The following is a 25,147-nucleotide window of genomic DNA, read 5'->3' as shown; positions in this document are numbered from 1 at the left end:
CACGCATCTTGTCGCCTGACATGATCTCTTTATTGGTTTCGAGAGGCCTTTCCTAGCTCCACTCGGATCGATCTGTGGTCGCCTTTTGAAGAGGAGTTGAAGCAAGTTTTTATAGTGGTGGAGGCAGGGGTCACTTGTGGTGTGGGCGTAAGAATGGGAGCCCTGCTCGTCCTAATTTTGGGAGTGTTGGCATGCAGCCCTCCATTGCCAGCTCTGAATAGCCTTTTCAGAGTACAGGTGTGCTGCATAGCATCGTTCTTGGTAGCGTGCCATGGGTCGGTGGCTTTGTATTAGTATAGCATCATCTACGATATCAAATTAGTTTCACGTGTACAGTTGACAACAAAACAATCTGTTCTGTTAAGTTTGATTCATTTGGTGTTTATGTGAAGCACCTTCTGTACAAGAACATGATCGCCGCCTCGCCGGGTGCAGTAGTTCCGAGCAGCTGTATCCTCTCGTGCGGCACTACCCCTCCCTCGTGCTCTCACCGAGTCACCGCTGCCGCCTTGATTTTTCCATGGCGTTCCATTTGCGCATTAAGTTTATTTTTTACAAAAAAAAAAGTTATTTGAATCTTAAGTTAGACGCGTCTTACACATTGTTTTATACGTTCCCTCCTGTGTTGCCACAGTTTAGTGCTTCCATTCCATTAAGAGCACGCACTGCAGTAATAGTTGCTGTTGACACACTATTTGTACACGTCTTGGATGTGACATCGTTGGTACAAAATGATCCTAGACAACGATAATACAAAAATGAGCTTATTACGTTTTGGAAAAATAACTCTCCGGTATTTAAAAATATGTTTCACCTCCAGCGCCTCCAGGAGTACACGTTCATACTCCCTCCGTTCTCGGCACTTCTAAATTCATAACTTTTACTATTCATCTAGATATATATCTAAATACAAAATATATATCTAAATATAAAGTAAAAAACTACGAATTGCCAAAACGACCTACAATTTGGAAGGATGGATTGCTAAACCACACATAATCATTAAATCAATAGTGCTGCCGTAATTGGGCCGCAAGCATATATTCCAGTAAAGTGACAAATCAGCAACAACAGTACTTTTTTTCTTTCCTCCAAGGCAAAATAGGCATTTTAGTCTTTAAACTTTGCACCGAGGGTCAAATTAGTCCCTCAACTTTTATATTGGCCAATGTAGTTCCTCAACTTTTGTTTTTGATCAAACTCATCCTTTGTGCTCGTATGAAGCTCCATATTAGCATGAAACTGATGCGAAAAGTCTTTTATACCCTTGTCTCCTTCTTTCCCTCTTTAATTTCCACCCTTAGAAGTACAATAATAGTATGATCCAAAATAAATATGAGTATATATGTGTTTGTCGAGAAAGTATGAATCCACATATCCACCCTTAGAAGTACAATAATAGTATGATCCAAAATAAATATGAGTATACATGTGTTTGTCGAGAAAGTATGAATACATATGTGGAGCATGTATACCGTACTGCGAGTACATGTCAATTTCAATTTTAAAGCATGCGTACGTACACTGAATTGTATATGTACCAAAATAATATGAGTACATATTTGTTTGATTACATATATTTAGCATATCAAATTGTATATGTACCAAAATAATATGAGTACATACTTGTTTGATTACATACATTTAGCATATCAAATTCGTATGAGCACATGCATAACTTAAAGAGTATGACTAGATACGTTTTTTAGAAATCATATTATTTTGTGTAGTTAAAAAATATTACTGCTGTGTGCATGTATTAACGAAGTATGAGCACATGAAATCATATTATTTTGTGTAGTTAAAAAATATTACTGCTGTGTGCATGTATTAACGAAGTATGAGCACATACATGTACAAGAGTCAAGGGCAAAAATGACTTTTAGCACTAGTCTCATGCTAATTTGAAGCACCACATCAACATAAGGATGAGGTTGACAAAACATGAAAGTTGAGGAACTAAATTGGTCAATCTGAAAATTGAGGGACGAACTTGAACTTAATCATCCGAGTTCAAAGACCACAATGCCTATTTTCCCTTCCTCCAACTACTGTACTCATAAGACTCCCCAACTGTACATGCCATTACAATTACCATAATTCTGCTACAAGACCCTACGGCCTGGAGAGAAATCTATGAAATTCTTGTGATTTTACAGTGTAAGCTTTCACAAAATTTGCCTTTGCAGGCATGGTTCCACTAGAAGGAGCTCTCCTCCTCTTTCTCACACGGAATAAGAAATCCTCAGTATCAAGGACATAGGAAACCTGCAAATGTGATATCATACTTAGGCACTTGAAAAATACTGATGGTGATAAAATAGTGCAGCCCCATGGTCAAAATGACAGCAGACATTGAAAGGAGTCGGTACTCAGTAGTGTCTACAAAATAGGCAAGAGTGACTGTAGATTATGCAGTACAAATTGTATGTACCTTCGAGGTTTTGCAAGATATCTTGCATTCAAGACCATTGGAAAACATGACATTGTCCATGGTCTTCAGAGAAGCTGGGGAATCATCATTTCTCCCTTGCTTCCGCTTATTCCTGGAGTAAAGATGTAAAATCATGAAAGCGAACATGGAAATTAAAATCGAGGGGTCCATTATAATGCCAGGATAGTACCTCCTAAGGAAGACATCATCAGCCAATTTGGTATCTGAACTACTTGGCAGATAATCATTATAAAGATATTGTGAAAAGGTTGGATCATATGAGACAGCAGTCACTTCAGGTTTTTCATTCCCATACTCCATGAGCTGAACAGATAATCTTGTAGGATTTGAATGCTGCAGATTGCAAAAGAAAGTGTCTGTGATCCATAGTGGGAAGATCCAAACATGCAATGTGCAAAATAATTGATGCCCCTCCCCTCCCTCATGTGTAGTAAGATACAAGGATTCTTCAGATAAACATTGCATGGTACACTAAGTAAAAAAGTGCAGGTATATTTACGTAAGACACAAGAAATATAATATAAAGATTCTGAAATGGAACTTACGCATTCAAACCGATATATGCTCTCATCATGGAGGAGGACACGTGCATTTTCATGATATACCAGATCAAGGAACCTCCCAGGAGACCTGGACTTTTCATACAAATAAAGCTGGAGAAGCTTGTTGTCCATTTCATCAGATGCTATTACTTGAAGCTGCAGACGAATAGGAAAGAAAAGTTAATAATCTAGCTATTATGTGGTAAAATAGATATGGTCTATGCGCAACTTGCCTGCTTCACAACTTTGAATATCAGTTTATCTAAAGTAAAGAGAACGTATGATTGAGTCCCAATGATGGAGCGGCAGTCATCTTCAAATTTGGTGCTGTCAGAAGAACCATCAAGCAAGCTGTATAGTGCACTGATAAACCTGCACTAACAATACATTAGCTGTATACAACAGGCGATGTTTCCATGAAGGCTGAGGATTGAGATTTGAGAATATTACTTTGAATATTGATTTGGAGAACTTGCATCCTTTGAAGCCTTCCACTTCTTTTCTGATGTGGAAGAGTTTGTCTTAGCTGACAATATTCTCTCATATAAGATCTGCAATCAATACAAGTTAGCCAAGAAGACCACATAGGCACATACGACAAACCCTGCAAGATTATTGAAGAAACTAACCTGATGTAGCCTGAACAGAACATAAAACGAATCATTTCCATAAAACACACTTGTAACTTTATCTTCATGGTTTTGTAGTGTGGCGGCGACATACTTGTAAAGTGGTTTAACAGTACTGTGCAAACGTTCTGAAAATGGCAGCGATATTCCTACATCCAGATCTTGCGCCTCTGTAATCTCTGCCCCACCCTCACTTTGGGCCTTAGTATCAGGGTCCATGTCATCCTCTTCTTCCTCATGATCTTCACGAGAAAACTCCTCGCCACCACCATATTCACTGCCAGAGGCATCTTCACCAGCCTCAGATGCATTCTCACTATCCTCTGTAGACCGCTGGGCACTCTCATCAGCTTCATCATCTGCATCAGCATGATTCTCGCTGGTGAACTTGACAACTTCCTTATGTCTACCCTGTAGAGGTCTGCTGGCTGAACCTTCCTTTAGTTTAGAAGTTCCATTTGAAGCTTCAACTTGGAAAACACCAAAGTTTTCCTCTTCAAAATCACCATTAGGAGATAATTCACCCTCTTCTCTTTCAGGCTTTAAATTGTTGTGAGACCCAGAATATTCATTAAATGGATTAACACCCACTCTATACAAAGATGTGATCCTCCCAGCTTCCCTGTTCTGTTGAAATGATAATGCTTACATTAAAAAAATAAAATGAGTTTCCTCAATGTTTTTCAGGGAACAAATATGATGCACACCACTGAAAATTCTAACACTTCCATTTCCTGTTTTCATGCTTTTTTTTTCTTTCACCACGTATGCTTGAATTGAGTATTGAAAAACAAAGGTGGGGATAACACAGTCATAGCCACAGCCAAGGAAAGAAAATAGATCCAGTTTAAGAATGACCATACCCCTATAAACGGAATTGTTTCATTCCCACCCTTAAATTCAACCACAGCCTTAGCTCCAGTAGAGGAAGTACTACCTATCAGGTAAGATTAAACCATTGAGAACTGGTAATTAAATCACAATCAGTTATAAGCTAAGAAACAGAGTAAGGTTGCTAAAAAGGGTGATGAAAATAGTCAGCCAAACCTGCTACAAGGTCCATATTTGCTCTACCCTGATTTTTCTCGCTTGGAGAAAGATCAGTGTTCCCCACTGATCCTTTGGTGGAGATGTTTTGTGCAGTTAATGCAGCTACTTTGTCAGCTGCAGGACTGGTGTTTCGTACTCTTCTATGCCGTTCAGCATTTGGTAGGTCTTCGCCTCTGCTGAAAGCTTCCTCAGCTTCATGGGAATCATCTTGAGCATCTCCTGTAGCTTCATTGACAAATATAGCACGAGAAGGTTGTACACGTTCCTTTAGAATGTTTTCATCACCATTGGCAGGCTTAACAGCAACTGTACCATTTGTTGTTGCATTATTTCTTGTCTCACCAAATGCCAAACCAACTTTTCTGATTCGGCTCTTTGCTTTTACCATACCAGTATCTTCAGTGCCATAATCTCGATGCTGAACGCCCAATATAGGCTCCAAAAATGTTGTCCAGATTCTCATCACTTTGTCAACTTGATCTGAAGAACTGCAGAGTTCTCCACAAGAGTATTTGATGATCTGGTAAAGATCTTCGTGAATGTCTGAATCTACATACTCAAATGACATATTGGGAACTATAGGCCGCCTATTGCCAGCAGCAACAGCAAGTAGCACATCATCCCCCTTCCTTTTCTTCTCATTGATTTCTTTAATCTCAGCCAATAGAACTGTGCAAGGTCCATGAGGAAGGATAATACACAATTAATAGATTATTTCAGCGCTAATGCCTTGGAACAATAGAACATGTGCATACCTTTTGCGTTCAGATTCTTTGCATCTTGTTGTTTGAAATAGAAACTACGATGGTCAAGAGACTTGTGATAATTTTTTGCATATATTTCAGCCCAAACTTTATTAAAATCTGACTGGCACCTTGACCATTCCTCCTGCTTTTGTTTAAGCCTGGTTAAAATAACTGGCAATGCCACATCAGCATTTTTGCGAAGAACATCCACGACATCAAGTCCATGATCCCCATATAGCCGCTCAATGCACCTCATATTCAAAGCTATCAAGAGAAGCAAAAGTTCAATAATATGCATGCACTTCAACAAAAAGAGAAAGGATAAAACCACCGTACATATAAGCATTTTGATGCATGGTCAATTGCACACAAGTGAATGCTTACAAGTCAAATGTTCATCGATGTGGATAGAGCTGTCTGGTTTAAGTGATTTGTCCATCTTTTCTACCAACTCCTCAACACGCTTAATTGCCGCATTAACGGATTCCAACAGCATGTCCAGCTCAAACCTGAAATTAACCATCCAACAAGTTTTGACTATGATCTTTAGAGCTACTGTAACAGAATAGCAAGACCATCGAGTACCAAGAAATGCCATAAACTAGATGTTACACCGCCATGATGAGTGACAGATTGCAGTAGCACAAGAAACAAAGGGTCATTATGCACCTTGCCTAATCTTGTATGTCAGATTTAAGTTGCAGACTTAACTGAGTAACTGACTGAAGTTCCCATAGTTAGCTCTGCACTTTTAAGTAATGGTAATCCCTGAAGAAAAACTTAACCATCTACCGCTTGTGGTCCAAAAACAGGTACCAATAAACATACCAGATTTACTAAATGTAACTATACCCCCGTGGCCGAGTTGTTTTTTTAACGTAACAACAAAACAGTTGCTATGAATGAACAGTCATCATAGCAAAAGTCCTGGTTAGTTAGGTCCTTATAGAAATTTTATCTTTTAAACATGGAAGTTGTCAACCAATAAGAGTCAGCACTGCTATGTACCAACAATTAGGCATAGTCAAATAAGTAAAAAAAAAAGAACTCCATACCTGTCATCTTCACATCTAAACAAGCTTTCTTCATACTGATTTTTGCGCATGTGCTTAAACGAATAATCTTCACTTCCCGAGGTCACTGATACCCAGAGATCATTCAGCACTTCAGCTCCAATGTCAGTCAGGTTGCTCGCAGGAGGCATTGGATGCTGGAAAGGAAATGTAAAAACATGAGATGGCACGTAAGACATTATCATAAACTACAAAGAGTTGGATCAGCTCACATTTTCAGGCAAAAGTCGGTAACTTGGAGTGCACCGCTGACAGTTTGACAGATCAAGCTCTGATATTGGTTTGCACAGGTTATATTTTTCTTTGCTAGGGAATGCAGTAGCTTTGTTACTAGCTCCTTCCTTAGAATTGAATGGCGATACTTTTTCAGGTCTTCCTCTTTCCTTATATCTCTCTTTCTCAGGATCTCCATGCCCCTCCTTGTCTCCCTCTCTTTCCACAGTTTTAACTGTCCGTGATGTTTGCCCTTCATTCCAGAATACTAACATAAACATAAACATCCCTATAAAAGCATAACAAAAGAAAATAAAAGCTTCACAGCCAGCTTCACTTACTTTCTTTTAAGATTCCTTCCAGAAAGCCATCTGCAAAGTAAAAGGACCATTTAGAGATTGAAAAATACAATATACTCAAATACTAAATCACGGAAATACATCCAATAAAGTTGCATCCACAAAAAGTAACATGTGACCCACCTATGTTTTCACAGTGTTCCAAGAATTCACTGAATCCATTCACAAGATCCGGGTAGTGCTGAAGCGGCTCCTTTACCTGAAAATCAGAAACCTTTCCATCTTCAGAAAATTCAAAATAGATTTACCTACCCTAGTTGTCATATAGCAAGTCCCGTAGATCATTAGCTACCCTAGTTTTCATATAGCAAGTCCCATAGATCATTAGCTAGAAACTAGAATCAGCTTTAAAAATAATATCATCTTGGCTTACCAATCTTTTCAATTCACTTCTTGTAATAATTTCTTGGCTGTATATGTGAAGGCAGTTCAAGAATTCTCGGTAAGCTTCAGGCTCTAGCTTTACCTTCACTTTTTCGCAAAATTGAGACCCTTGTGTGCTTGAACCTGATTTTAGAATAGCAAGAGATGAATCAAGATTTAAAATGCCGAACAGGGGAAAAGAAGGCATACATCGATTCAGAATGTAATGCTATTGATTAAGAGGAACAAAAACACATGATGGATTCCAAAGTTCATATAAACCAAGGGGCAAACATCTGTACATGGACGAAGTAACATTAGTACTATTCAAATATTCAATGTGGCAAGAGACTCACTTTTCAGTACATAATTATCATTGAATGATAACGGAGAGATGCTAGGACCCCCTAGTGCATCATCACCGGTTTCCTCCAACTTTCTTTGAGGTTTGCGGCCACATAGCCCTCCATTGTCATATTTATCATTCCTTTCATAATCTCTTCTATCCTGACTGTGGCAGGCATTATTTTTCTCCTTAGTACACCTTCTCAGGAGATCATGCTCAGGATCAGGGCGATCAACACTGGAGGCACGATCAGCTGTTGACAGAAAAGCTCGCTCCCTCTGGAAAGAAAGAAAATAAGCACATACCAGAATTGTGGGGAGTAAATTATTAGGTTCAATAATTCTGGAGTTTAAAGGTATCTGCAGGAACAAGGACCTAATAGACAAAATTATTCCATGCACTTCCATGTTTTATTTGTGCACCACGACCAACAAGTACCATGGACAACTTTTCATCGACTTATGTTTATCCTAAAACACACGTAGAAAAAAAAAGTTTATCCATATACTATTACATCTCATTAATTTCATTAAACACGGTAAGACAGTTAGTGAAACTGATAGTAAGGGAAACAGGGGAACTTTTTTATTCTTCCTAACAAAACACTTTAGCCGTGGAAAAACTCCCAGCTAACTAGTACTCCATCCATCCATCAATGTAAGGCATATTTTGATTTGAAAAAGGTCAAAATTGGAATGTTTGGCCAACAATTTGTCAAATTATGCATGCGTTCAGTGTACAAATGTTGCACCAATAGATTCATATTCAAAGGAAATTTATGATTATGTATAAGAGAAATTAAAGGCTAGAATCCACCTATGAAGACTTTGTCCTAAAAAATACAACCTGCATTGATGGACGGAGAGAGCATATAGCAATCGATGCATTTGGAACTGCACACAGATGGTTTTATTTGTAGATTCACCTTGATGGTCTGAACACTCCTAGCAGAATGGATTACGGTGCTCTTCTCATCATTTCTGACTCTAGAGATGGTGGCTGCCTGCGGAGGCGTAGGGTTATCAGGCAAGAAGTGCTTGAACTCCTCAAGCAAATCAGGATGGCCATGGAACAGCTTCGCGACCTGCGGTGGACGAGAAGCGGTGAGGCAGAATTATGCAGTGGCATATACAAGGAACATGTGGAGGGAAGGCACGGTACCTCTTCGTAAACATCTTGGATGGGCTTGTTATGCATGCGGTACATGTTGAGGATCCCCAGGAATGACTTGTAGACATGATCCTCCTGCTGGAATCGGCTCTGAGGCGTAGAGGTAAAAATAATCAGATGGATGGTTTGCAGAGGCAAATCGGGAGTGGGGCGGAGACGAATGACACGATACGAAACCTTAATCGTGTTGACAAAGCTGATGGCCTTGGCAAAATCGACGGGCTTCTTCTCGAGGTCCTCGTGCTTGATCTCATATCCCTTGGGGAGGAAGGCGTTGAAGCCGAGGATTAGGTCGGGGTAGCCGTGGAACAGGGTCTTGACGCGGACGATGACGCCGGCGGTGTCGATCTTGTTGCTCTTGAAATCGCGCATGACCTCGAGGAACTCGTCGTACTTCTGGCGCTTGTCCTGGAACTTCTCCTTGACGGACTTGAGGTAGGTGAGGGCATCGGTGGTGGTGAGGTTCCCCTGCGGCGGGGCCGCCGCCGGCGGCGGCGGCATGTGGAATGGATGGTGGGGGGAGATGGGGGAGGGAATGGGATCACTCCCCTCAAGGACTCGACTGGATTGGATTGGATCGCGAGGGCAAGGGACCCTGCCGTCGTCGAATCCAATCCACCGGCGCGGCGGCGGCGGCACCTGACGGCGCGGCGGCGAGATGGATCCGATGCCGGCCTCTCGACTGGTACGATCGAGCACTCCCTGTTTCTCTCCTGCTTTCCCCCGGTTTCTCCCCCCTCTCGGCCTCTTCTCCTCTCCCCTCTCAAAAAACCACAGCAGATAGATGATCTGCTCACGCCGGATCGCCGACGCCGCAAAAAGAGGCGAGAGGTAACCCAAACGGTCTTCCCTTCTTCTCCGACTCCGCTCAGTCCTGCGGCTCTCTCCCACCCAGGATTGATCTGGGCCGTCCGATCGGAGATCGAAGAACTGGTCCACCGCCCAGTCTTTTTTCGTCAAACAAACGAGTTTTTACTTTATCAGGTCTTAAAAAACAGGTGACCAAAATTTGCAACGTTTCAGGTGAAGAATGGTAAGATTTAAGGTTTTTATACAAATAGGGTTTGAAAAGATTGCAAAACCAGCAAAGAAGATAATTAGTGAGCAGGATACCATGGTTGATAAATGAATGGTGGTATGCAAATATTAGAGATGGGGACCCCTAAAATGCGAAGATTTACATGACGAAGGACAGTGGCGGGTCCAGCTATGAGAAAGCCGTTGCAATGGTGAGAGAAAAGGGCAATATAGATATAATGATAAGAGTTGGCAAGAGTAATACAAGAACAATATCATGTGTAGAGAGTATAGATTGCGTGAAACAGATATTACCGATATTTTGATATGGTAAAAAAAAGTTAAGCATCCTATTTTAGTTTATCTCTATTGTCCGTCAAGTGCACCGGTCAACCTTCATGCTAGTACGCTACCATAACTTGTAACTATAGCATCTATTATTATTTCACCACTCTACAAAGTATATGTAAGAAGTGTCAGACTATGAAAAAAATGCTTCTTTACTTTAGAACTAAAATAAATAATTTTTCACAACTATGGTTATCTCATCTAGTATAGCTATGTTCTCTTTTTAATTGGATGATTCTGCTTTTGTCATATAAATTTTTCATGGCAACTTTTTAACAACCAAATGGCTCAATGCTCTCCCTATCTTTGCTATCTCTCACATACCCAGTAGCTCATGTTGGGATGAGCGCAACCATCAAGCACCCAATCTAATAACCCACCACTTTAGGTGTCTTCGTACAAAAATATAATTAGTTATGATTAGTATGTCATACTCATTGTATTCATTATGCTTGCTATGTTATTTGAATCTTATTTGTCCATGTTCCTTATATTTATCGCGAGCAATAAAAACATTAGGTCCTAATAGTAACTAATCAAGTGCAATCAACTGCAAATGTAGTACCAACAAATAGGTTTTTTAATTTTTTTACCAACTTCATATTTTTCTGATTTGAATGAATTAGTTATGATTTTTTTATTAAATTATTTTTAAAATGTATAGAAAATGCAAAATCATCTTAAAAAAACATCCAAAGGACTAAATTTGTCAGGTTTTGATAGCTGGATGGCCCTTCTATCTGTTTTTACTAGTGGATTGAAAATTAGGCTTTTGTGATTGTTGGGGTGAAAATTGAATTTTTCCCTTTATAATAATATCAATAATTTTGAAAAAAAAAGCTAACACTTCCGTCCCCCACGAACGCTCCATCTCCCCATCCGCCGCCTCCGGCCGCCTCTTCCCGCCCGCCGCCCCCCGCCTCCCGCTTGCTCCCGGCGTCTCTGCCTCCTCTCTCGCTCCTGCCACTACCGCATGCTTGCCTGCCGTCACCAGGCGCGCCCCATGGTCTCTCCCTCCAGTCTGCAATGGCCGTTTTCGAAGTCACCCGCGTCCGCGTGGCGGGTGATAGATAGCGTCCTCAGCCTCCGCCATCGGAGGTTCCCACGGATTAACCGGGTGACCGGGACCCTAGCGGCGCGGAGACGGAGAGGCGCCAAAGCCGTTGTCCGCGCCTCGTCTGGATGTTCTTCGATCACTGTCGTCGTACCGCTGCTTCCGTCTTTTCCTCGGCGAGTTAAGCAGCAGCCCGTTCGTCCAGGTCCAATTAGTTGCCTTCGCCGTGAGAGCATGAACACGAGTCGTGCTCCTTCCTTCCTTCATTCCTTTTCTTTTTACCGATCAATTGGGGATGAAAGAATGGCACCAGGAAGGCAGGAAGTCGGGGGCCATGCGTGCTGAATGTTGGATAAGGTAGCGGGAAATATTACGGGTACATTTGCTCTTGTTCCAAAGATCAATTTGCAGTATTCTTTTCTACCCCTCGAGGGGTCTGGGATGCATTCTTGGTACCATTTTCATTTTGGGTTCTTTAATGCGACCTCCAATGATCCCAATGCAGAGAACTTCATTTGGCAGGAGTCATTTGAATCCAAGGCCAAGGAACATGACTAGTGGAGCTATGCATTTTGATGGTATGTGCATTCCCCTTTATTTACTCCAGTACACGTCTTCACATCACGCACAGTACTACAAATGTTTTGGAGCAACAATGCTGCTGTATTAACTATCTTTACGGGTTGTCTGATGTTCTTTCAATTACATGTTTTATGCTATCTAGATAAAGAACCTTCTTGTTTGATATACCTAAGCCAAAAAAGCTTCATGTTTTTTTTTCCTTTGGCCAACTTGACTTATTCTAGATCATCAAAACCAACTGTACACTTTAGCTCGCAAGAGGGCCACACTTTATATGAGTCACTGGTACACTGGATCTTGTCGAATGAAATGAATCTTACCATAGTTGTCGTTATGAACCAATTTTCAAACTTGGACCTGTAACTTGTGCAAGTTTCTCTTTCGTATAGGTTGTTGCATGTGCATATCTTTACTCACACTTGTACGCCTAGCCCCTTTTCAGCATTGTGGATGGAGTTGCACCTTCATAGGTTTGACTTACTCTCTGCTCCAAGCCAGTCAAACTCTAGAAAGACAAAATGCACACACATAAAACTGTAGCAGAGCTTATGGCATTCTGACCGCTTGAACTAGTGAAATACAGCTCATTTAGTTTGGGTTCTCATTTGTCTATGTTGTTTCCTTACCACTACTGTGTGTATCCTTTATGAAATCAACAAGTTAGAACCATATATTGAATATGAAACTATTTAGAACATATTTTAAAAACTGAAATTTCTCATTAATTTCAGAATATCATTCAATTCCTGTAAGAATCAGAAACGAAAAATACCTGCCTTCCAAACGGGGTCCCTTTGAAGAGAAAATCACCTTGTATTACTGAGGAAAACAGAAGGGACCACGAAGAAAAATGGAAGTGATTGGAAGAACTGAAGAAGCATCAGTATTGATCTTCATAGAGTCAGTATAGCTACTACAGCAAAATTAAGGTCTATTTTCTCCCGGGACATAAAGTATGGAGTATCTTGTTGCACTCTTTGCTAATTACAACATATAGTGTGCTTTCCTTCTGTTATGGTAGAATAGGAAACTACTTCTGAAAGGGAAACATAAGTCTATGGTGAATGAATCATGTTGGAAATTTCACCGCTGCTACTTCAAAATCATATAGGAAAATTTATATATTTTAAGAGCTGACCTGATCAACAGTGTAAACCAATTATCTCACTGGTTCATTCTAAAGCTATGGTGAATTGTAGCTGAAACTATGCCTTTTGAGGCAAGTTTATGTTCACAATAAAGACTGCAGTGCTAGTTATGTCTCCACAATTTGGATAATTTGCACATTCCCATGTGTAGGCATGCTAGTGTGGTCATGTTTTTTCCCCCATAGTTGGGTATGGTGCTCAGGAATTCCTTATCAGCAAGTAGATAGACAAATTAATTGACTAGTAACATTTTTAGTCACTGCTTAGGATATTGGCAAATCCCTTGTCTGGGATCTAGATTCAAAGAGCATGGAAAATAAAAATTAAGGATTCTACGAATATAAATGAATTGCTAATTTTTGAAAAGATGGAGCTTCCAGTTGAAATTTGGAAGCCTTTATTTCCCCCTGCTTTCAAGGGTCGTGACGCCCTAAACTAATGCTCCAAGCTACACATTTTTTTTTCTCAAACACGCAGTTCATTAAGAAGAGAGAAACAAACGTACAGAAAACACACCCACACAGAACTATTTTACAGTAGCGCCCCTTCTACACAAGGCAACCAAATGCCTTGGCGGTCTAAGAACCCAAGGCAAGCGTCCTTGACAGCAACTCCCTAAGCGCAGATGCTCCAGCCATACCCCAGAGGCCGCTCTCGTTTGCCACTGCAAGCAGCACCTCTGAGATGGTTGGCATCGCACCATTGAATACAATATTGTTGCAATGTTTCCAGAGCTCCCAGGCGACTAAAATGATCAAGGAGTTCGATCTTTTTCTCAAAGCATTAAGTACTCCCTGTGCTGCTTTGAACCAGCAGAAGTGATTATTCATGGTCTGAGGCGCCAGAGCAGACAAGTCCAATCTCTGGAGAATGATTGCCCATACCTGCCGAGAAAGAGATGCAAGAAACAAGGATATGCTGGATTGACTCCTCTGCCTGATCGCAAAAAGAGCATGCTGCAGGATGAGGCAGACCTCGTTTGGCAAGCCTGTCTGCTGTCCAACATCTGTTGTTGATGGCAAGCCAGATGAAAAACTTGCAGCCCATTGGAGCCCAAGTCTTCCAGATCCTATTCCAAGTGGCAAATTTGATAGATTCAACAAAGAAAGCATTGCAGGCAGATTCACTGAAATACTGACCAGATTTGGTGAAGCACCATCGATGCTGATTAGGGGTGTCTTCATGCAGGATAGTCCCTTCAATTAGATCCCATAAGAGCAGATATTCAATAAGCACCAGGACAGTAAGGGCACCTCTTATATCAGCGACCCATCTGTGACCTGCAAGTGCCTGCGCCACTGTCCTCTGCTTGATGGCTCTCCGAGAGATCAGGGCGAAGAGATGGAGCCAATTCAGAGACCGTTTTGCCCAACAACCAACGGTCAGATCAGAACTTGGTATTTCTTCCACTGCCTACAATCCAAGGTACATATCAAAACCTACAAAAGTTCTATCTAGACGTCCACTATGGTTCGTCTATGTATTGCTATCCGGTTCTAGATCTGACTACACATGGCAGTTCTAGGAAAGTAAAGAGCAATAAGTAATGCAGGATGCGAATGTAAAAATTGTAGAGAGATGCAAACTCCCGCATGATGACTTTTTACTGATGTACCCTGTCCATTAGGTCTGTGTTTGATGTAGGCGTGAAATCTTCTTGCTCCAAACACCCATGATGCAATTCAAAGGTGAAGTTGGGATTGGTCAGGAATAGGATCGCTCAGCAAATAAGGTGAACAAGAACAAGGAGATAATATTTTAACGGGAAAGCCCTGGTAGGAGAAAACCACAGGCGCACAACCTGGTATGGCCAATATAGGAGGAACTTATTTGGCTTAGAGGTACATACATGTATGGAGATACAAAACAACATGTAGCCAAAGATGGACACTAATTTCTTGTAATGGGGTAATCCCGCTTCAGATGTACTAGTCCTTCACTCCCATAAACCTCCTGGGGTTCATGGTTGGCTCCTTACCTCCAGGGGCTTATACCTTGTTTTGCAAGCTAGATTGCACTGACATATTGGCATTCATCAGCTGCTTGATTGCTGACACCTGTTGACCATTTCCATCAGAATGGCAAATGAGCTATATGTGGCATATTTGCCTAATAGAAAATATGCAAATGGGTCCAATTAAATTTTACTTGCCGCCTGCCAGTCACGGAATTCCTCCATTACCTTGAGCAATATATGTGCCTTTTATCATGTATATCGCTTGGCATGTTGCAGCTAAATGATCTTTGTTACATAGAAACAATATTGGTGTGCTAATTGTTAAATTTGTACCAATTGCATCTCTTTTGATTGTGCTTTCTTTGTCTTTACTCTGCTTACAATTAATTTTCTTTTTCTCTGGGAATACCCATGTACCGCAATGCCATATCTGACAGCAATACTGCTTGCAATTCTTACAGAGGCGAGAACCAATTTCTTTCTTCTTTCCTAGTTTTGATCAACATATATGACCTTAAAGGCTGCTACATGGCATCGACAAGAGTACTAAAACTACAAAACTAATGATGGCCGTATATGTGGTGAGTTCATTTCTTGCTAATCCTTTTCTTTTAGCAAATCTCTTGTTTGTTCACCGGATTTTGTTGGTCTATCTAGGTGCGTAGTCAGTGCTAGCGAGACCAGATTAATAAATCCTATGGTTTAGGTGGATAATCTGTTGTGGGACACATATGTTGGACTAATTAACAATGCAACTGAAGGAGTATTCAACTTAATCTTGGCCCATATAGATTGTGGCAGCTAGGTAGGGCAATGATGATCTGCGCCTCATTTGAATTGGTTTAGACCAGCTGGTTGTCCCTCTTGTTGTACCATGTGCATAAGTTGACATGCAGCTTACGTAGACATCAAGCAAACAGTTGGTGGCTGCTTGTGTCCCCAATTATTCTTGTGTATGCATGTAAATAGTCTAGTTCTTTGGTTGGCCTTAGCTTCTAGACTCCAATCTCTTTCTTATTAGCGCACACGGTGTGTCCTCCATCTTAGCTATTACCCTAACTGGATCATGCATTGTGCCATAATTCAGTCATCCGAGTCACTTTATTATTTTTTATTTTTTTTTGTAAAAGTCACAAGAAATGTAAGTAATAGTATGAAAGTATAATTCATGACAAATCTGCCAGTAGCATTGTGAACTTGTTAAATGCTATCAACTTTGTGTGAGCAAAGTTTTCGAGTGGTCTGTCTGAGTCTTAAATAAAAAAACGCGACGTAGCTGCATCGACGGTAGCCGTGGAAAAGATTGGGAGAAATTTCTTTCGGAATTCGGTCTTATTTCCTGGTCAAACTCTGGCAGAACCCCATCAATCGCGGCTGCTGATTCCACTGGAGTTGAGAGGGTCCAACTAACCCAAATTGCTGACTCAAAACACTTTGACTTTTTCTCTCTTGTCCTGCATTGAGCAGAAAAATAAAAAAAATGGGTACTCGGCGTCGATGATGACTTCTTTAGACTTGGATCAAGCCCTAGGCACACCACTACCCATGCATAGAATAGTAGTATAAAAAAACCCCTGAAATCTCATACGTTTCTGACGATGCAGATGTACATGTTTCGTCAGCGCTTATGCTGGGAAAGGCGAAGCTGATGGTATGTATTCAACCACCGTGCTCGGCTCGTCCATGTGACCGTACTCGTAGCCCATCCACACATTATCTGATACGCTAGCAGCCATGCATCACTGGATCCTCCTGCTGATCTATACTATAATAATAATATAACTGGATTATTAGCAGCTAGCATTAGTAGATGGTTCTGTATTTGCTACCTCATCCCTTCCAAATTATAGTTTATTTTGTTTTTTATTCTAAGTTAAACTCCTCTAATCATGATCAACTTTATAGAAAAATATAATTTGAAACTAAGAGAGAGTAGTACTAATTGCATCCTGTTCGACCTTAGTTTTGGTTAAGATTCTTATCTACGCTCAGCTACATGGAAATATGGAATCACATGGAGCACAGATTTTGAGAATTATTTGACCTAATTGAAAAAAAACTTGCTAGTAATTTAACCACACTTGCTGTGCAAATTGAATCGAACTGTTTGGCATGAAATTCCTACAATTAATAGCCACGTGATCGAAGGCTATTCCTGCGGATGCGGTGGCCAATCTCGAAACAAGACTTGCATATTATATTGGTCTCTAGAAGATCAAGATGCATATTGGTCTCTACAAGATCAAGATGCATGACGGGTGGATGGAAAAGCAAGCGATTGACTCCACCTTTTGATCTTGTGCAATGCTAGCTAAAAGTAATTAAAAACTTAGGGTTCTGGCATCTTAGTGTATAAGTACAACGTCATATATACTCAGCTGCTCAATGAATGAACGGCTTTGATATGATTCTCATCTCAGTGGGAATGGAAAGAAACAAAAAAAAAGGAGACGAGACCTTCTAGAAGCTGTGGAAAGGAAGGCCAGAAATTGAAATCTCAAGGACTAATTAGTGAGGGCAGATCAATGCATATGTCATATGTGTATGTATAGGATTGATTTTTCAGGTGACAATCTGCATGGCATGGTAGAAAACATTTTTTATGCTAAAAAAAAGGATAGCAGTAAACTGAAGGCTCGGACATAGACCATGTGAAGGGTATCTGCTAGGCAGCTACAATTCCGAGGAGAGAAGCACTTGTGAAACCGAAACTACAGATTCGATTCGTGTACAAGTCTGGCCATTATGTTATTCCAGGAAAGCAGTAAACTCTTTCCCATGTTTTTTCTAAAAAAGAAAAGAAAAGTTGGTGTGTTGTGAGTAAATAAACCGATGCAATTGCATGTGCAGGTTGACTACTACTTCCTCCGTTTCAAATTGTAGATCGTTTTAGCTTTTTTAGGTACATAGTTTATACTATGCACTTAAATATAGTGTATGTCTAGGTACATAATAATACCTATGAACCTACAAAAGCCTAAACGACCTACAATTTGTAACGGAGGGAGCACATACAATCGCGTACATACAAAAGTAATGTTTTTCGTGTTGATTAGTAGTTATTTGAAACCTTTTTTTTATGAAACCCCGTGTTGATTAGTAGTGAATGAAAGGCTTAAAAGTTTGATTGATGAGTACATTTCTGCGCCGGACCGTACGTACGTGTGGCCAATAAAGTCTGTATATGTAGGCGGAATTTCTTTCCTTTTTCTTTCTGTAATATAGTCGTAGATACGAATATTGCATACAATTCTCCGATCAGACTGAGGAGGAACTACTAGTAGAGTGGATAGAAAGTATGTGTGAAAGGATTTTTGTAACGGAACGGGAAGGGAAGGTTCTAATGGATTTCCTGCGGAGGTCAAGACGTACACCACGGGAAACAGGGGGTAATAAGATTGGCAGTAATCCCCAGCACGTCACAGGATTTGACTGGAAAGAGGGAGTTTGTTGACGCAAGGGACGCGTCTAGAATTCGTTGCGGTCGCCACGCTTGACGACGCTCTATACTCCCCAGTATACTAGTGCTGTATACGTTCATTCTTCATTTCTTCTCCTTAGTACTTTTCCGGTTCACATCAAGAATTGTTAGTACTTTTCCTGTTCGCATCAGGTACTATTACCATGATTAAGTCGTTTATTTAACCGACCATCATCTAGAAGAAACAGAGAAAGAAAGAAAGAGAGAGAGCCGTCACATCAGTCAGGCAGGGAGAGGGAGGCGAAGAGGAGGAATTTCTTGGCAACCAAGGGGGAGGGAGAGAGAAGCAGGGGAAATAGAAGGGGAGAAGTCAACCATGCATATAGAATGCCGTCCCCCACGGCTGCGACTGGCGAGCACGAGATTCCAAATCCACCTGCCTCTCTCCCTCCAGGCTCCAGCTCCACCACCAGACCAGACCATGGAGGAGGCCGGACCAACGACCAAACCACCGAGCCGGCGGGCCGGCCCCGGCCTGCACTGTTAGCCTGGCGCGGCTCGCCCTGCTGGATTTGATCCGGTCTCCCCTGGCTTGCTTGCTTGGCAACTCCCCAAGACCCCAACAACGCGGCTGCTCCTCCATTTTCTTATCGTCCGCGCGGAGCTTTCCACGGGAGAGGCAAACCAACAAGCATACACACCATAGGACACCACCACATAAATTTCTCCGGCGGGCACGCCGTGGTCTGGAGCTCAATTCGTTTCTTTCCCTCCTCCCATTCTCCAATCCTTCCTCTTCTTATTCTTCTTAGTAGTAGTGTTAGGGTAGAGCTCCCTCTGCGGCCTCCCAATCTTGCTTAGCCAAGTAGTAAGCTGATTCATTCCACCGCTGCCGCGCGCAAACCAAATCCATACAATGGCCGGCGAGCAAGGGGACGACCCCAACCCCGACAGGCGGCGGCGGAGGCGGCGGAGGGCGTCGCTGCGGCTCAGCAGGCTCTACAGCTTCGCGTGCGGCCGGCGGCCCAGCGTCGCAGACGACCGCTCCGAGTCCAGGATCGGGGGCCCGGGCTACTCGCGGGTGGTCAACGCCGGCGCCGCCGCCCTCCGCCTGCAGCAGCAGCAGCAGGACCCTACTGCAGCGGAGCAGCTCACCATCGCCAGCTCCAGCAACTCCATCTCCACCACCAAGTACAGCCTGCTCACCTTCCTGCCCAAGTCCCTCTTCGAGCAGTTCCGCCGCGTCGCCAACGTCTACTTCCTCGCCACCGCCTGCCTCACCTACACGGACCTCGCGCCCTTCTCCTCCACCACCGCCGTCTTGCCGCTCGTCATCGTCATCGTCGCCACCATGGTCAAGGAGGCCGTCGAGGACTGGAGAAGGAAGCAGCAGGTAACTATCTTAATTACTACTACCACTACTGTACTTAGTGTACTATCCACCTCTTGGCTTCTCAGCCTTCAGAGTTCAGACACGAACCATCAGTAACAACTCACTCACCGTGGACGATGAATTCCATCCGGCCAGGACACCGAGGTGAACAACAGGAGGACCAGAATCTTCCACGACGGCGCCTTCCTCGACGCCAAATGGAAGGACATCCGCGTCGGCGACATCGTCAAGGTCGAGAAGGATGAGTTCTTCCCGGCCGACCTCGTCCTGCTCTCGTCCAGCTACGAGGACGCCATCTGCTATGTCGAGACCATGAACCTCGACGGCGAGACCAACCTGAAGCTCAAGCAGTCCCTGGAGGCCACCTCCAGCTCGCTGCCGGACGACGAGAGCTTCGGGGGCTTCGGGGCCGTGATAAGGTGCGAGGACCCCAACGCGCACCTCTACTCGTTCGTCGGCAACATCGAGATCGAAGGTCAGGAGCCGCAGCAGCAGCAGCACCCTCTCTCGCCGCAGCAGCTCCTCCTCAGGGACTCCAAGCTCCGCAACACCGACTTCGTGTACGGCGCCGTCGTCTTCACGGGCCATGACACCAAGGTTATGCAGAACGCCATGAAGGCCCCCTCCAAGAGGAGCAACATCGAGAGGAAGATGGACCGTATCATCTACCTCCTCCTGTCTTCGCTCGTCCTGATCTCGGTCGTCGGCTCCATTTTCTTCGGCATCGCAACCAGGGATGACCTGCGAGACGGCAGGATGAAGAGATGGTACCTTAGGCCTGATGACACCACCATCTACTTTGATCCGAACAGGGCAGCAATATCTTCAGTGCTCCACTTCTTGACAGCCATGATGCTTTACGGCAACTTCATCCCAATCTCCCTCTACATCTCCATCGAGATCGTCAAGCTCCTGCAGGCGCTCTTCATCAACCAGGACATCCACATGTACCATGAAGAGACCGACACGCCAGCTCATGCTAGAACGTCCAACTTGAATGAGGAGCTGGGCCAAGTCGACACGATCCTCACAGATAAAACCGGGACTTTGACTTGCAACTCCATGGAGTTCATCAAATGTTCGATTGCGGGGAGGGCGTATGGTCGTGGCATCACAGAGGTCGAGAGAGCAATGGCCAAGAGGAAAGGCACCCCAATGATCGCCGACATGGACAATGGCAACCAGCATTTTCAGCCCGAGGGGAAGGTTGCAGTCAAAGGATTTAATTTCACGGATGAGCGCGTCATGGACGGTAACTGGGTTAGCCAACCCCACTCTCATGTCATCGAGATGTTCTTCCGGCTGCTGGCAGTTTGTCACACATGCATACCTGAAGTTGACGAAGAATCAGGGAAAATCTCATACGAAGCAGAGTCCCCCGATGAGGCAGCTTTTGTTGTTGCAGCACGGGAACTTGGTTTCACATTTTACCGACGGACTCAGACAGATGTTTTTCTACACGAGTTGGATCCTGTGTCCGGAAAACAAGTTGACAGGTATGAGCTTGAACTTTGTTTTAGTTTTCTGGAAAAGTTTAGGAGTGACATACATTGGCATCCTTTCCTTGTTTTCATTAAAAAATCATGAGTGGTCAGATAATTGGTGCAATACAAAACTTAATTTTATAATTCTTTTGGCAGATCATATAGGATCTTGAATGTCCTTGAGTTCAACAGTGCTCGGAAGCGGATGTCAGTAATAGTTAAGAACGAGGAGGGGAAAACATTTCTGTTCAGTAAAGGCGCTGACAGGTATGTTCTGTTCTCTATTCAGTATCCTGCTGGGATGTGAGAAATACTCTGCTGGGATGTGTTTTTTTTTAATACTCTGCTGGGACATGTTAAATACTGCAAGCTGATAACATGATGCATCAGCTTCTGATCTCCTTACTTATGCAATGGCTTTCTCTTGACTTGATCTTGATATATGCAGTGTAATGTTTGAAAGGCTATCTGGTTCTCAGAGTGCGTATAGAGAAGTGACCCAACAGCACATAAATGAATACGCTGATGCTGGTTTGCGAACACTAGTTCTCGCATACCGTGAGCTGGAGGAGGATGAATATGCATATTTTGACAGAAAGTTCACAGCAGCCAAGAATTCTATCAGTGCTGATAGAGATGAAAAGATCGAAGAGGCTGCAGATTCGCTGGAGAGGGATCTTATCCTTCTTGGTGCTACTGCTGTTGAGGATAAACTACAAAAGGGGGTGAGAGAGTCTTCTTCCATGTGGTAATCTGTGGCAATCTAAGAATTCTCTTCAGTTTGCTCATTAGTGTTCAATTTTCTAGGTGCCTGAATGCGTTGACAAACTTGCTCAAGCTGGCATCAAGATATGGGTGCTGACAGGCGACAAGATGGAGACCGCTATCAACATTGGGTATGCCATCTCTCCTAACGGTTTTTGGTACTGATGGAAATACATAGTAAATTTCATGAACTTAAAATACATTACTATTTCTTCACAGATATGCCTGCAGTCTATTAAGACAAGGAATGAAGCAAATAACCATTACTCTGGAGACAGCAGATATCATTGCGTTGGAGAAAGGCAGCGATAAGGCTGCCATAACCAAGGTAGGAAAGTCCTATCAATTGTAATTAGTAAGGTTTTACGTAGCACACAGATGCGTTTTCTTTTTACAAAAGAAACACCAGAATTGTGCCCGCCTCTGTCGATGCTGCATATTTTATTTTCATTTCATACTATGTATTGGAGCTTTTTTGTTTTTTGTTGTGGAGTATATTATGAGGATGATAATTTTGTTAATCTATTGTCCGGAAAAAAATAATTCTGTCAATCTTCTGATATATTGCAGGCATCAAAGGATAGTGTGGTGCGGCAAATAAATGAGGGAAAGAAACTTGCAAATGCATCTGCTGGTGAAACCTATGCCTTGATTATTGACGGGAAGTCGCTTACATATGCGCTGGAGGACGACACGAAGGCAATGTTCCTTGATCTTGCAATTGGTTGCGGATCAGTCATTTGCTGCCGTTCTTCACCCAAGCAGAAAGCACTTGTAAGCTCAAAGGCATCTCAAATCTTTTTTTTCCCTCTCTTTTTGCATGAAAAGTATTTCCGTTCTAAACTGCCATTTTTACTGGTGATTCAGGTGACTAGGCTTGTCAAAACTGGCACTGGTAAGGTCACATTGGCAATTGGTGATGGTGCGAACGATGTCGGCATGATTCAGGAGGCAGATATTGGGGTTGGGATCAGTGGTGCTGAAGGAATGCAGGTTTGTTGCTACTACTCACACCCACCGAATTTCAACTCCAAGAGGAATCTCGTGGAATTACGTTCTAACCAGCTCTGGTATTGCTCACCAGGCCGTCATGGCAAGTGATGTTTCCATCGCCCAGTTCCGCTTCCTGGAGCGCCTGCTACTTGTGCATGGCCATTGGTGCTACAGCAGGATCTCATCAATGGTACGCGCCTTTAGTTTTGAATGCATGCTGCTGCTGCGAGCTGGCGTTCGCACTTCCTTTTGTGAGTTGGCTGAATGAACGGCTGATTGTGCTTCATTTGCCGAATCCACAGATATGCTACTTCTTCTACAAGAACATCACGTTTGGCGTGACCCTGTTCTTGTACGAGGCGTACACATCGTTTTCAGGCCAGGCTTTCTACAACGACTGGGCGCTGGCGTGCTACAACGTCTTCTTCACGTCGCTCCCTGTGGTCGCCATGGGCGTCTTCGACCAGGATGTTTCTGCTCGCTTCTGTCTCAAGGTACCATCTGCCATCTGAGCTATGTGATTTGTTTGGGGTCGATATGGAAATGCGCCGCGATCGTCACCCTTACTGACTGTTACTACTGTATTTGGCAATGCAGTTCCCGATGCTGTACCAGGAGGGCCCTCAGAACCTGCTGTTCCGGTGGCGGAGGATCCTCGGGTGGGTGGCGTACGGCGTCGTCAGCGCCGTGATCATCTTCTTCCTCACCACGGCGTCGCTGGGGCACGAGGCGTTCCGGCGGGGCGGGGAGGTGGCCGACAAGGCGGCGCTCGGCGCCGCGGCGTACACGTGCGTGGTCTGGGCCGTGAACGCCCAGATGGCGATCACAGTGAGCTACTTCACCCTGGTCCAGCACGCCTGCATCTGGGCCAGCGTCGCCCTCTGGTACGTCTTCCTCGCCGCGTACGGCGCCATCACGCCAGACTTCTCCACCGACTACTACATGGTGTTCGCCGACGCGCTGGCGGGGGCGCCGTCGTACTGGGCGGTGACGCTGCTGGTGCCCGCCGCGGCGCTGGTGCCCTACTTCGCCTACGCCGCGGCCAAGTCGTGGTTCTTCCCGGACTACCACAACCAGATACAGTGGCTGCGGCACAGGGAGAGGGCGCACCCGGACCCGGAGACCAGCGCCGGCGTCGAGTTCGGCCACGCCCTGCGCCAGTTCTCGGTGCGGTCCACCGGCGTCGGCGTGTCGGCGCGCCGCGACGCCGCGGCGGTGCTCCGCCGCATCAACGGCACGCAGCAGGTTCACCACGCGGATTCGCCACAGCAGCTGGAGGTGTCGTGACAACTGATCAGCATATGTATGTAGAGAGAGATAGATACATTATTGGTATGTTGTAAATACAAGAGGAAAATTAAAGCAGTTGGCTAGGAAGAGCTAGCTAGGGTGTCAAGGCAACACGAGTGTACATGAGGGTGGGAGTGCCCATGTGTCCAGTAGGACTGTAGGAGGAGCCAATATTTTTGAATGGAGTAGGAATGGGTAGATGATGTACATTTGGATGGAGGGAGGGATAAAGTTAGTTTTCATTCTTTAGTTTTCCCCCCCGTTAATGAATTTGGGGGTGATTAATTTTTTTTCATTTCTTTTGTTCTTAACAATAATATATATAAATCAAGGCAGGAAATATGAATAAAGCCTCTTCTTTTTATTCATGAATTATTTGGTCTTTCAGTCCGGACAGAGTCACATGAATCACGAGGCAGGATGAAATGAATGGGTCCGGTGGGTCGAAAAGCTGCCTGCGCTTCCTAAATTGACTCTTGAGTGCCCTGAATATCGAGGGTTTGGTCCTCTCGTGATGGCATGGTCAAATCTGATGTCTATACTCTTTTATGATGAGAAACTGATGTCTACTCTTCGTGGGACCTCAATTCAAGTAGCATTTTCCCGTGTTTCCTTCGTCCTGTCCGTTTTGCCTTTCTTTCTCTGGTTATTTCTCTGTCTCGACTCCTGCTTCTGGAAGGAGGAGGAGATCAGAAGACCAGGAAAGAGACACATCCTTTGCAGAATGCAGACCGTCATGGTTAGGCGAG

General features: G+C 43.5%; 2 protein-coding genes and 1 long non-coding RNA gene across 5 annotated transcripts; 2 read left to right on the top strand and 1 right to left on the bottom strand.

Annotated features, from left to right (window-relative positions):
* Positions 1-1,801: 1,801 nt before the first annotated feature.
* LOC101775365 (paired amphipathic helix protein Sin3-like 3) lies at positions 1,802-9,779 on the bottom strand. 2 transcript variants are annotated; one of them, XM_022825113.1, is made up of 20 exons: positions 9,124-9,779; positions 8,938-9,036; positions 8,702-8,860; positions 7,787-8,054; positions 7,441-7,574; positions 7,191-7,266; positions 7,050-7,079; positions 6,708-6,976; positions 6,478-6,632; positions 5,807-5,931; positions 5,432-5,686; positions 4,674-5,345; positions 4,490-4,563; positions 3,627-4,253; positions 3,448-3,548; positions 3,231-3,369; positions 3,001-3,153; positions 2,625-2,788; positions 2,435-2,546; positions 1,802-2,268 (listed from the first exon to the last, which is right to left on the bottom strand). In XM_022825113.1, exons 1-20 carry the CDS (start codon positions 9,445-9,447, stop codon positions 2,116-2,118), a joined length of 4,089 nt encoding a protein of 1,362 aa, XP_022680848.1. In that variant the 5' UTR covers positions 9,448-9,779; the 3' UTR covers positions 1,802-2,115. The 2 variants fall into 2 exon arrangements, with proteins under 2 accessions (XP_022680848.1, XP_004960957.1); XM_004960900.3 differs by having other exon boundaries at positions 6,708-6,961; positions 9,124-9,778.
* A 1,444-nt stretch (positions 9,780-11,223) lies between these two features.
* LOC101775090 lies at positions 11,224-16,621 on the top strand. Of its 2 annotated transcripts, none has more exons than XR_002676756.1 (3): positions 11,224-11,722; positions 11,871-11,943; positions 15,514-16,621. It is a non-coding gene; the product is annotated as an uncharacterized LOC101775090 (long non-coding RNA). The 2 variants fall into 2 exon arrangements; XR_002676755.1 differs by lacking the exon at positions 15,514-16,621 and adding an exon at positions 12,679-13,213.
* A 2,136-nt stretch (positions 16,622-18,757) lies between these two features.
* Positions 18,758-24,770, top strand: LOC101774280 (phospholipid-transporting ATPase 10). Its single transcript, XM_004960898.4, has 11 exons — positions 18,758-19,866; positions 20,002-21,362; positions 21,507-21,617; positions 21,799-22,075; positions 22,158-22,246; positions 22,335-22,443; positions 22,686-22,889; positions 22,983-23,108; positions 23,200-23,298; positions 23,411-23,602; positions 23,706-24,770. Exons 1-11 carry the CDS (start codon positions 19,390-19,392, stop codon positions 24,393-24,395), a joined length of 3,735 nt encoding a protein of 1,244 aa, XP_004960955.1. The 5' UTR covers positions 18,758-19,389; the 3' UTR covers positions 24,396-24,770.
* Positions 24,771-25,147: the final 377 nt, after the last annotated feature.

The sequence above is a fragment of the Setaria italica genome, chromosome III (assembly GCF_000263155.2).
Source record: "Setaria italica strain Yugu1 chromosome III, Setaria_italica_v2.0, whole genome shotgun sequence".
Taxonomy (NCBI): domain Eukaryota; kingdom Viridiplantae; phylum Streptophyta; class Magnoliopsida; order Poales; family Poaceae; genus Setaria; species Setaria italica.
This window is presented reverse-complemented; position numbering and strand designations above follow the sequence as displayed.

What these genes read in the sequence shown, in the direction of transcription:
- LOC101775365 (XM_022825113.1), bottom strand. Translation starts at nt 9,447, where the DNA reads ATGCCGCCGCCGCCGGCGGCGGCCCCGCCGCAGGGGAACCTCACCACC. An exon ending in GGAAGGAATCTTAAAAGAAA is followed by an intron (nt 6,977 to 7,049) that starts GTAAGTGAAGCT and finishes TGTTTATGTTAG; the next exon opens with TATTCTGGAATGAAGGGCAA. An exon ending in TTCTGTTCAGGCTACATCAG is followed by an intron (nt 3,549 to 3,626) that starts GTTAGTTTCTTC and finishes TATTGATTGCAG; the next exon opens with ATCTTATATGAGAGAATATT.
- LOC101774280 (XM_004960898.4), top strand. Translation starts at nt 19,390, where the DNA reads ATGGCCGGCGAGCAAGGGGACGACCCCAACCCCGACAGGCGGCGGCGG. An exon ending in GAGACCGCTATCAACATTGG is followed by an intron (nt 22,247 to 22,334) that starts GTATGCCATCTC and finishes ATTTCTTCACAG; the next exon opens with ATATGCCTGCAGTCTATTAA. An exon ending in ACAGCAGGATCTCATCAATG is followed by an intron (nt 23,299 to 23,410) that starts GTACGCGCCTTT and finishes CCGAATCCACAG; the next exon opens with ATATGCTACTTCTTCTACAA.